The following is an 11,321-nucleotide window of genomic DNA, read 5'->3' as shown; positions in this document are numbered from 1 at the left end:
AATTTTTAATTTTCATATTTAAAATTTTAATAAATGATAATTATATAATAAATAATAAATAATCTATGAAATTTTAAATTAATAAATCATAAAAATATTATCAAATTTATTAATTTATTTTAACATTATTTTAACTAATTTATTTTAAATTATAATAAGAAAAAAATTTGATCAAATGATTATTTAATAAGTGTTTAATCTTTATTTAAGCTATTTAATCTTTAAATTAAATTGTTCAATTGATTTATTAATGATTAATAGAAAAATTAAAATTAAAATTCAATTTTATATTAAATAATAAATATTAAAATAAATATTTGTAAATGTATAAATTATTTTACATTTAAATTAATTGGTCAATGACCTAGAATCTATTTAGGATTGGTTAACTTTATAAATGACAGTTGATTATGAATTGGTATGCTTTTTTAAGTATTTTGTATTGTATATAAAAAAAAATTATAAATTATTAATTTCATATATAATATTCATAATGTAAATGCCTTTTACATTATATTCAATTGTTTACTAATCTGAAAATTAAATTTAGCTTTGAATAATTTAGTTATCATACAAGTTTCTTATTTTCTTGTAAATTTATATTTTGTAGTTAATTTAAAGAAAACAAAAAATTATATACAGAATTATTAAGATTAAGTTAGACAAGTTAAATTCAATAGCTTGATATATTTTTGACACTTTCATATATGATACATAACCAATAAATAATTATATGATTTAAAAATAATTAAAAATAAAAAAAAACTAAAGAAAAAAAATGGATGAAACAGAACAAATATCAGAAACATTACATATGATTCATGGAAATTCTAATACATTAAATGAAATAATTTTTCATGCAGTATATATACCTGAAGAAAATCTTAATTTTTCAATGGAAAACAATATTAAAGGTAAATATATAAAAATAAATAATTTTTTGTCTAGTTTAACTTTTTAATTTATTATTTAAATATAATATATAATTTTTATTTAAATATTATAGACAATATTCGAGTATATCAAGATAAAGCAGAAGCATTAAAAGTAATTAAGGAATTTAAGACTGGTCGTTTAAAATCATTTAAAATACGATCAGAAGCTGAAGAATATGCAAAAACTGGTTTTGAAAAAGCAAATAATATAAATAGTACCTCAATAAATACAACAATATCTATAATAGAAGAAAAATCAAATAATTTTAAAGCTCCAAGATCTCAAGATCTTGTATGTTTTAGAAAGTTAATTAAAGATGGAGATCTATATGCTGTAAAAAATACAGTATGGGGAAATCCACGATATTTAATTGGTAGTGGAGATACACCTGCAATTCTGCAAGTAAATCATAACTTATAATCATGTTTAGGAAATATATAAATTGTTTAATATACAGATTATTTAAAAATTTCATTTATTTATTTATTATAGGAAGGATGCCGCTATAATGCATTACATATTGCAGTTAGAGCAGATAGACCTGATATGTGTGAGTTAATATTAAACACTGTTGGAAATACAGATTTTATAAAGTTACTTTATGGTGATGAATGCAAGAGTTATGTAGATCGTGCACAGATTATATTAGATTTATATTTAAATACACCTGATAAGGGATTGAATGAAACTCCATTACATTTTGCAGTTAAATTTGGTTTAAAAAATGTAGTTCGAGTTCTTGTTTCATATCCATGTTGTATAAAAACATTACCAAATAAATATAAACAACTACCAATAGATGTACGTAATAAAATATTTGATATTTTTCTATAAAGAATATTATTATAAATTTTGTTTAATATATATATATATATATGTACAAAAATGTAAATTTATTTTTTATTTATAATTTATTTTCTCTTTATATTCTCTATATTTATATGTATATTTCATCTAAAACATTAATTTAATTATATCTTTGTTGATATTATAGATAATTTGTAGTAGAACGTGTCAAGAAGATGAAGAATTGAAGAAAGAAATACGTTTGCTACTGGAAGATCAATATTATGTACCTGTATTAAGATCAGATGATAATTCATTACAGCCAATGATTGGGGAACCTTTTTCTCCTACTAGTCCTTTGGTATGTTAAAATATTTTAATTTATATTGCATATTTTATGAATAATATTTTTATAGAGTTTAAATACGGATCCAATTAGTCCACGTTTAGAAGTACGTGCATTTGCTGGACCAATGACAAAATCTAGAGCATTAGAATTCAGAAAAAAGTGGAAAACACCTCCACGTCTTTGTATGACTCCAATTAAAAAAACTGATGATGAATCAAATGTTATAGATAGTCCTACTAATAATTTAACTTTGAGATTACAAGATGCAGAAAAAGGTCTTGAACGAGTTGGAAGGTATTATAAATTTTGACTTAAAATTATAATATAAATTATATAAAATATTATTAATTAATAAATTTAAAAAAGAAAATTATATTTCAATTTTTAGAGACTTAGCAGAAGAATATCAAGTATCATGGAAAGAATATTGGCCATTTTTAAATGATTTTGCAGATTTTCGTACTAAAGAAGGTTTAATAAAACTTGAAAAATATTTAGAACATAAATTTCAAGATCAATTATTTCGTTATAATCAGGTATAAAATATATTAATTTAATTTTTAAATTAATTTAAAATTGTTGCATTTTTTATACAATTTTTCACAGACTTCAAATAATGTAATTAATTCAAACAAAAATCTAAAAACAAAATTACAAATTGATGAAATAGACTATTTATGTAATAAGTTACAATCATGGTCATTACTTACATCAAATAATCAAGATCAAAATAATGTAGGTAAGTTTTGAATATTTTAAAATAAATGAAATTTATATAGATATATGTGGTAGAAAGTACTTAAAGTAATTTTTTTTTCTATTAGATGAATTAGAATTTTTTACACCACCATCATCACCACAATTAACAATAGATAGTTCTGATGATGAAATGCAAAATGCAGAAGAAGGTTTTGGAACATTTCTTGAAGGGTAAAATATTATATATATATATAAAATTACACATTATAATTACTATACATAATGCTTTATTTATTTTATAGGCCAGTACCAACAAAATTGGATTATGCTGTTTATAATGCAGTGTCAACATTACTTAATTCCATTACATATCCAAATATTTATCGCTGGCAACATGACATGCAACTTACTATGAAACGTGATTTACATAGGTATCAATTTCTTGTCCTTTTGTATTTATAAGAAATGATTAATATTATCTTTTTTTTTTTACAATAATATAATATAAATTATTTTTTTTTTTATTTTGATTACATATTTATTAATTTTGTACTTGAGAATCAGATTAACATAATTTTTTTCAAAATTTAGTTATATTTATTATATATTTTATATCATTTTTTTCATTCTTTACATTATTTTTATCAGAATAATGACTATTCATTTACATTATATTAAAATAAAAAGATTTAATATAAATTTGGAATTTTAAGTATTTATAACCAAATTAATCCAAGTTCTTTGTAACAATAAAAAAGAGTTTCACATATGTTAATAACTTCAATATTTCTATAAACATATTATCAATTATAAATTTTTAAGTCATAAATTTAATAGATTTTTTTTTTAAATGTTTAATCATTATTGTTTTCTTACCCCACTTATAAATAAAATAAAAAAAATATATAATAAATATATAAATAAAAAAAGAACTCGGATTACTTTGATTCTCAAATACAAAAATAGTCTATTAATTATTATATATTAAAATTTAATTTGTTTTTATTTTCAGAACAAATAATGCGAGAACAATTAGAAGGAAATTGATCATGAATTTTTAGATGATATAAAATTTCAAGATGTTGGACAATGTATAAAATTAAAACTATAAGAATTTTATATATTACGCACAATAAGTTACTTGTTAAATAGTATTAATATACTTCAAAACTTATTTACTGTACTAAAAACGATATATTTTCATAAAATTTTATATATAATTAAAATAATTTATGGAAATTTTATATATTATTTTATGAATTACCACTTACATTTAAATATATATACGTAAGGGTAAAATTAATATTTTTCTATATATCGGCATTAATAATTATGTTACACATTTTATTTTTTAAATTTAATATTTATACGTATAATTGCTATTAATAATCTTTATTCACAATAATATTACATTCTCACTTAACAGATCCTTTATGATCTTTTTTTTTTAATGATATTATTGTAACCTGCATACACTTTTTCACTTGATAGTATGTGTATATATATATATACACACACACATATATATATATACACATATGTATATATATATATTTTTTTTTTAAACCAAGTTGTTAATTTAATCAAAGACTGACTGGAGCTGGTGGAGTTTGTTTCAACTGCAAAATAATTGAACGCATTCGGGAAACATCTTTTGAAGTGCGGGAAGATTTAGGATTAAAATCGCAAAGTTTAGCAATACGTTCCCATTCAGTTCCTGGTTCCACTTCATCAGCTTCTGCTACAAATTGTTTTTCTGCATTCCTAAAGATAAATCCATTATGTTATATAAGCTATAACGTATAAAAAATTTAAATGCGACGATACTCAAACATTAAATGCACTAATAACATTGCAGTATATGTATTGAATAATTCTATTTTCGTTTCTTATATATAACATATGTAGCAATGCAATGTTAAAAATTTCTTTAAGCAATTTTTATTTTAATATCATAATGACTTATTATAATATTTAACAATTGATACAAATATACATATATTTACTATTTCTTTTATATTATTTTATAAAATAAGATTTATTTTATAATTTATATAATAAAAAATAAAGATATTTTGCTATTTATTTTTATAAATATAATTTGAAAATAACTAAAAAAATAAAATGTTAATATTTTCTATAATATAATATTTTCTATAATAAAATATCAAAATCTAATTATATTATATTGAATGTCACGTATAGAATAAAGATAAAATAGAAATAAATAAATAAATATAGAAATTAAAAATTTTAATATAATTTATATGTTTATATTTATTTAAACATTTTAATATTATTAATAACAAAATAGTTAAAAATTTAATTATTGTAACACTTATATCATAAATATAATGATATAAACATAATAAAATATTATAATACATATTCTTTTAATTATTAATAGAAATAAATGAAAATATTCTAATGGAAATAAATACATGGCTTTTTGAATAATATGATTAGAAACATTGAAATTTCAAGTATAATTGCATCAAGCACAAAATGTACAATTGTTATAAAAAAAAAGCGATTGTTACTAACATATGGAAATATTTAATATTTCTAATATTCTGTAAGTTGCCTTATAAGCTGCCTAAGCAAGCTATATTATACAGCAATGCAATGCAATTATACATGCAAAGAAATATAGTGTAACTTACTTGGCTGATTCCCTAAGAAGCAGAATGAAAATAATATAATTGTATGTAGTACATATTTTATAATTATAAATAAAATATTTATAATTTTATACAGAATAAAACTCTTTTAATTGCATCTACAAATATGCGATTAAAAGTTATATTTTTAAAAAACATTAAAAATGTTATATAAAATAAAACTGAATAGTGTAGCAATTTTAAATATTACCTGTTTGTAGTTTTTGTTTTACTAATTGCTTCTGCATGATGTTTATACCATTCTTCCAATTCTTTTCTTGCAGTTTCTCTCCATTCTTCTTTTTTCTTTTCTTCTTCTGCATCTAAATGTATTGCATATAATAATAATACCATGTAAATATGTATTTTGAAATATATATCAATTTATAATTTTATTACGTGTAAATTAAAATTTTTTATGTATCTTTATAATATCAAATGTATTACAAAAATATCTTTTACCTTTTTCTTCTAATCTAGCTTTTTGTTCTTCTCTCCATTTTCGTATTTTTTCGGGTTCTTCTTTTACTGGCAGAGGTTTGGATACAGTTTCTAAAATGAGTTTTTTTTAAATCTATATATAATATTTCATAATAAAATAGATGATTTAAAAAAAGACAATATAATATGATTTACCTATTATTGAAGGTGCTTGTGTTTCAGGAAGTTGTCCAATAGCATCTATTATCTCAAAACTGCCTTCAGCATCACCACCTGGACCAACTTAAATTTCCAAAATTTCATATTACTTACTAAAATTTAATTATATTTAAATTATAAAATTTTTAAATAAAAATACATAATGTAATTTTAATTTATGATTTATAATTACATATTATTATACAAGAATAAAACATTATTTATTAAAAATTTTGATATATTCATAATATTATTAATAATATAAACAAAATTTTTGAAACCAAATAATATAAAAGATTATAAAATAATAACTATTGTTATTTATATAAACTAAATATTATAATTTTATATAAATATTAAAAATAATATGATTATTTTTTATAATATCATAATTATAAAAAATATTAATTATAATTACCATCTGTATTAGGTGCTGTTGCAGGAACAGACATAGAAACTGATGGAATTTCATTCTCTAACCCTGCCAATTGATCCTGTTCCCTTGCTACAAATTCTGCAACTGGATCTACTTCTTCATTGACAAAGTTATCACCAAATGCATCCATGATATCTAATAAAATTATCAATATGAATTGACAAAGTTTTAAACAAATTAATATTTTTTTGTATAAAATATTGTAATACAATAAAATATATAATAAAAAAAAACAAATTATTCTATTTCGAAAATTTTTTAGAAAATTGAATTATATTTTATTTGTTTATTCAATTTCACAAAAAAATAAATATATTACAACAATACAATTTTTTTTTTCATTCAAACTATCATATTAATATTTTTCAAACATTCATTTTTATTTTAATATTATGTATTTATAGCTTAAATTAAAATATTATAAATTAATTTATTTATCAATCAAATAATATAAATAAAAATAACCTAAAAATATATATCTATTTATTTAAAATATAATTAGATTGTATAAGATATTAAAAATATTTAGATGTATAATAAGTAAGATGAAATACAAACATTTATTTAATAATAACAAATGTCAAAAAAATATTGAATTAAATTTTATACCTCAATAATATATGGAATGTGTAACTTTTATCTTAGGAAACACCCACAACTACCTTTTCGTTAGATTTCTATATAATATCAACTGCAAATTGTCAACGTCAATACTAGTTTAGATTACGCACACATGCGCACAATTAAACGTAATGGAAAAGCAAAAGAAATCAGTATTACCAACTTTTTATTAACATTAATTTATAAACATTAAAAAAAAATATGTTCAAGAATATTTTAGTATTTAAATATTTCAATTATTAAAAAAAATATTATATTACACAAAATTAATAACGTATATTACTTTATTCTTAATATTAATAATAGTCTTTTACATTTTGTGTTTTATAGCATGTAACAGAAAATATATTTTATAAATATTCTATTATGGAATATTTATTTTAAAATTGTTGAAAAATATCTTAAAATCAATTAATGTTATTGAACTATTATTCAGTCATTATTATTCAGTTACAAATTTAAGGCATATTTTAAAATACTTATTTCATTAATTTCTCATAATAATTTAGATTTATCATGTTTTTTTAAAAACATTGTAAAATTATTTTATATGTATTTTATTATATATGATATAAATAATATAATTCAAAAATTTGATATTGCAATCGCAGAAAAATAACATTAAAAACAAAGTTATATATTTTTTAATATAAACATTATAGATGTATAGTGTATCAAACACTTTAATATTTTTTTTCAATATATTCTGCTCAGAGATCATGTCTAAAATTTTGTATATTTCTTTTTAAAAACTTCTTTTGTATATTTCTTATTAAAAAAATATTTATATAAAAAATCAAATATTGAAATTAAATATTCTATATAAATCTAATTAGTTTTAAAATAAAAATTTAATATCTAAATATAAAATCTAAATATTCGTAAAAAATTTTTTTTTAAATAACATGATCCATAAAATGTATATACAAATACTATTTTTTATAAATAAGTAAATAAAAAAAAGCAACTAAAAAAATTATTTTTAGTTAAATCATTTTCAATTTTATATATATAAAAAATATGTAAATAAATAGCTATGCAAGAATTGTAAAATAGATAAATGTTGTAATTATTTTAATACATAGAAATATTTCCATCATAATGATGTATATTTTTAATACAATGTCAATAATAAATACAGTTATTATTCTTACACTTTCTATTATTTTATGACAGATCACTGGCAACAAAATTTAGGCATCGTATATATAGAGCAAGTGTTCTGTTAACAATCATCTAAAAAATGCATATAAAAATACAATTCCTAAATAACATAATTTAGAGCTTCATTCGTTAATATAATGATGGAGCTCTAAAAACAGTTATTAAAATTTATCTACAACCTATAATAAGTATAGGTGGTAGTGGAATATGAAAAATAAAGCCAATATGTTTGCTTAAGCTAAACATAGTGACTATATATGCAAATAGAAATTATTCGTACATTTCATTTGTGAAACAATAGCTCAGTCTTGCTCTAATCCCCTCCTTGTCTTACAAAACATGGGATTTATAGTGGGAGGTTCGTTATCTCCAAACATATATAAATTTTTAGATATTTTTATTTTTGTGCAATGCCTGTTGAATACTAGGCATGCTCCTCTTCATCTTCAGAAGTCAATGTGACATTATCAATACGTCGTGGTAATAATAATGCTACATGTCCATATCTAAATAAGAATATATTTGAGACTCAATAAAATATAAAAAAAAAATAAATTAATTTAAATATTAATATTTGAACTTACTTGTTGCTTTTGTATTTTTCTTGTATAGCTTGTTGTCGAATATTTAATGCATTATAGAAAGTTTTATTTAAACACAAAATACAATCTTTGAGATCCTTTAAACTATATCCTGTTGATAATTCTAACTCATGTGGCCACATTTCTTCTAATAACGTATGTCGTGCAAGTGCTATTGCAGATGCAGCTAAATGACTAGGTAAAAATTGAAGATATGGATCTCCCTCAAGCATTGATAATTCACAGAGATACTATAGAATTTTTTATGAAAATTAATATATTATTTTATTATTTTAAAAAAAATATTATATACTTACCATTGCTAAAAATTTAATTTTTTCAGAAAGATTATTACTAATACAGAATTCCATAAGAAAGGTAAGTGGTGTTGGAACAGTTAGATCAAAAGATAAAACCCTTAATATTAAATGTTCCATACGTAACACATGTTTTTTTGGATATGTGTCATCTGTGATATATACAAATTCACCTACTTCAGGTGGATAAATTTCTTCATATTTTCTAAATTATTAAGATTTCAATCAATAGTTTTATTATTTTATTATATAATAATAACTTTGTAATAATAATTAATTAAATATACATTAAAAAAACTTACGCAGCAATGAACATAGCTGCTGTGCCTACAAGTTGTAATTTTGATTTTACAACACTCATGTATGATAGAAAACGATCTATATATGAAACAGCTAAATAGAGTGTTTCAGTTTGTAATCTATATTCTTCAGCAACTTCTACAAGCCAATCCACTAATATTGACCTCATTGAATATGTTATATCAGATTGTTTTTTCATATATCCTGGTTTTGGTCTATGATGTGTCTAAAATAAAATATTTTTTTAAAGCTATATTGATTATTTTATTAATTATTATTTTAACTTAAAAAAAAATTTTAAAGAAATACATACTTCTGCAACACGTAAATAATTATATATATCAGCTCTATATTCATCTACATCAAAAAAATTCATTCTCATTTCTTTAATAGATTTTCTTCTTTTTTGATGATTTTTCTTTGAGGAAGACAAATAAGAAATAGATTTTTCTAAAGACATTGGACTGCCTTGTGAAAAAGTTATTTCATTTTCCTTCTTTTGATTTATATCTTGAATGGCATTATAAAATGTTGGTAAATTTGAGACATTTATAGGATTTACTTCTAACCTTGGTTTTTCTCTTTCAAATGTAATATTTTCTTTTTCTCTCATTTCTTTTTTATCTTTTGTATCTCTAAGAGCAACAGAAGTTTCTTCTTCTAATTTATCTTCATAGATTTTAAATATAACTTCTTCCTTTTTTTCTTCATAAATTTTGAAAGCTTCAAAATGTGTGGGTATAACTGCTTTCGTTTTTTGGTATTTTTCATCCTTGTATATTTCCTACAAGAAACAAAATAAATTAATTTATCATTAAAAAGATATATAAATTTAAAAATTATTTTTTATGGTTATTTATTATATATAATAAAAATAACATTAAATTTTTTAGTCTAAAGAAACGCGGGAGAAAAGATAAAAAATCTATACATACTGATTTTATATTACGATTACAATTATTATGAAGAACACCTAAAACTGCACGTTTCGTTGGTTGCAATGTTTGATTTTGAAGGGGCACATTAATATTTTCTTTGCCGCGACGAACATCGGAAATACGATTTTCTTGATCCTCATGTACTCGAATCGTGGCCATTATTTAGTTAAAAATTTTCTGCCAGTTTTTTATATATAAATGAATTCTTCTTTTTTTTCAAATTATTATTAATTTTTAATCACTATGCATGCCTTTTCTTATTACAACGAAATATATTTACCACCTATACATGGCAGACAAATTTCGAAGTTCCAAGCAACTCAACAAACTTCAGTTGCCGTTTGATTTCAAACAAACGTAACTTTAACAGCTGGCGATACGTTAAAAGCGTTGCTCAAATAGACCAATGAGAAAAGAATATATCTTATACATCGGAAATAGACCAATCAGATAGATAATATATTAACTCACTTTCTTAAAATTATCCTTAAATATAGGTGCATATACAATAAAAAATATTATTTGTTTAAAAAAATTATATATTTTTTAAATATAAAAATTTGTTACTTTATATTTTTTTTATTATATAATATAATATAATATAATATAATTATAATATATAATATTTAATATATAATATAATTATAATATAATAATATAATTATTTTAAATATATATAATTAAATAAATTTAAAAACTATAATTTAATAAATTAAATTTGTATGATTATATTATTTAAAAAAATAATATATCTTTTTATTCAATTAATTTTTTATAATGACAATTGGTTAAAAAATTGATAAGAAAAGGAAAACGTATTAAAAAATTCATTCAAACAAATAAAAAATGAAAATCATAAAGATATCATATACAATAATTAAATAAATTATATTTT

At 20.1% G+C, this 11,321-nt stretch overlaps 3 protein-coding genes across 7 annotated transcripts; 1 reads left to right on the top strand and 2 right to left on the bottom strand.

The window, feature by feature from the left end:
- The first annotated feature begins 350 nt into the window (after window positions 1–350).
- On the top strand, window positions 351–4,014 carry Ankle2 (ankyrin repeat and LEM domain-containing protein 2). 4 transcript variants are annotated; one of them, XM_086910860.1, is made up of 11 exons: window positions 351–914; window positions 1,007–1,338; window positions 1,429–1,486; window positions 1,643–1,737; window positions 1,931–2,083; window positions 2,139–2,365; window positions 2,460–2,607; window positions 2,678–2,810; window positions 2,896–3,001; window positions 3,073–3,201; window positions 3,783–4,014. In XM_086910860.1, exons 1-11 carry the CDS (start codon window positions 779–781, stop codon window positions 3,829–3,831), a joined length of 1,566 nt encoding a protein of 521 aa, XP_086766986.1. In that variant the 5' UTR covers window positions 351–778; the 3' UTR covers window positions 3,832–4,014. The 4 variants fall into 4 exon arrangements, 3 of the variants coding, with proteins under 3 accessions (XP_086766986.1, XP_031772496.1, XP_086766985.1); XM_086910859.1 differs by having other exon boundaries at window positions 364–418; window positions 864–914; window positions 1,429–1,737; XR_004224953.2 differs by having other exon boundaries at window positions 355–914; window positions 1,429–1,737; window positions 2,678–2,806.
- A 132-nt stretch (window positions 4,015–4,146) lies between these two features.
- Window positions 4,147–7,303, bottom strand: Clc (clathrin light chain). Of its 2 annotated transcripts, XM_003693850.4 has the most exons (7): window positions 7,115–7,277; window positions 6,488–6,640; window positions 6,067–6,153; window positions 5,893–5,982; window positions 5,642–5,753; window positions 5,434–5,445; window positions 4,147–4,534 (listed from the first exon to the last, which is right to left on the bottom strand). In XM_003693850.4, exons 2-7 carry the CDS (start codon window positions 6,633–6,635, stop codon window positions 4,354–4,356), a joined length of 630 nt encoding a protein of 209 aa, XP_003693898.1. In that variant the 5' UTR covers window positions 6,636–6,640; window positions 7,115–7,277; the 3' UTR covers window positions 4,147–4,353. The 2 variants fall into 2 exon arrangements, with proteins under 2 accessions (XP_003693898.1, XP_012342478.1); XM_012487024.3 differs by lacking the exon at window positions 5,434–5,445 and having other exon boundaries at window positions 7,115–7,303.
- A 913-nt stretch (window positions 7,304–8,216) lies between these two features.
- Window positions 8,217–10,818, bottom strand: CycA (cyclin A). The gene is made up of 6 exons (XM_003693849.4): window positions 10,424–10,818; window positions 9,802–10,272; window positions 9,491–9,714; window positions 9,189–9,393; window positions 8,875–9,122; window positions 8,217–8,796 (listed from the first exon to the last, which is right to left on the bottom strand). Exons 1-6 carry the CDS (start codon window positions 10,583–10,585, stop codon window positions 8,715–8,717), a joined length of 1,392 nt encoding a protein of 463 aa, XP_003693897.3. The 5' UTR covers window positions 10,586–10,818; the 3' UTR covers window positions 8,217–8,714.
- Window positions 10,819–11,321: the final 503 nt, after the last annotated feature.

The sequence above is a fragment of the Apis florea genome, unplaced genomic scaffold (assembly GCF_048593485.1).
Source record: "Apis florea isolate Af1SG1 unplaced genomic scaffold, ASM4859348v1 contig_3203_pilon, whole genome shotgun sequence".
Classification (NCBI taxonomy): domain Eukaryota; kingdom Metazoa; phylum Arthropoda; class Insecta; order Hymenoptera; family Apidae; genus Apis; species Apis florea.
Note: the sequence above shows the minus strand (reverse complement) of the source record. Positions and strands in the feature narration are given on the sequence as shown.

What these genes read in the sequence shown, in the direction of transcription:
- Clc (XM_003693850.4), bottom strand. Translation starts at nt 6,635, where the DNA reads ATGGATGCATTTGGTGATAACTTTGTCAATGAAGAAGTAGATCCAGTT. An exon ending in AACAGCACCTAATACAGATG is followed by an intron (nt 6,154 to 6,487) that starts GTAATTATAATT and finishes TGGAAATTTAAG; the next exon opens with TTGGTCCAGGTGGTGATGCT. An exon ending in ACAAGCACCTTCAATAATAG is followed by an intron (nt 5,983 to 6,066) that starts GTAAATCATATT and finishes AACTCATTTTAG; the next exon opens with AAACTGTATCCAAACCTCTG.
- CycA (XM_003693849.4), bottom strand. Translation starts at nt 10,585, where the DNA reads ATGGCCACGATTCGAGTACATGAGGATCAAGAAAATCGTATTTCCGAT. An exon ending in GTAATCGTAATATAAAATCA is followed by an intron (nt 10,273 to 10,423) that starts GTATGTATAGAT and finishes TGTTTCTTGTAG; the next exon opens with GAAATATACAAGGATGAAAA. An exon ending in GCAGCTATGTTCATTGCTGC is followed by an intron (nt 9,394 to 9,490) that starts GTAAGTTTTTTT and finishes TTAATAATTTAG; the next exon opens with AAAATATGAAGAAATTTATC.
- Ankle2 (XM_031916636.2), top strand. Translation starts at nt 779, where the DNA reads ATGGATGAAACAGAACAAATATCAGAAACATTACATATGATTCATGGA. An exon ending in AATGGAAAACAATATTAAAG is followed by an intron (nt 915 to 1,006) that starts GTAAATATATAA and finishes TAAATATTATAG; the next exon opens with ACAATATTCGAGTATATCAA. An exon ending in ATAAACAACTACCAATAGAT is followed by an intron (nt 1,738 to 1,930) that starts GTACGTAATAAA and finishes TTGATATTATAG; the next exon opens with ATAATTTGTAGTAGAACGTG.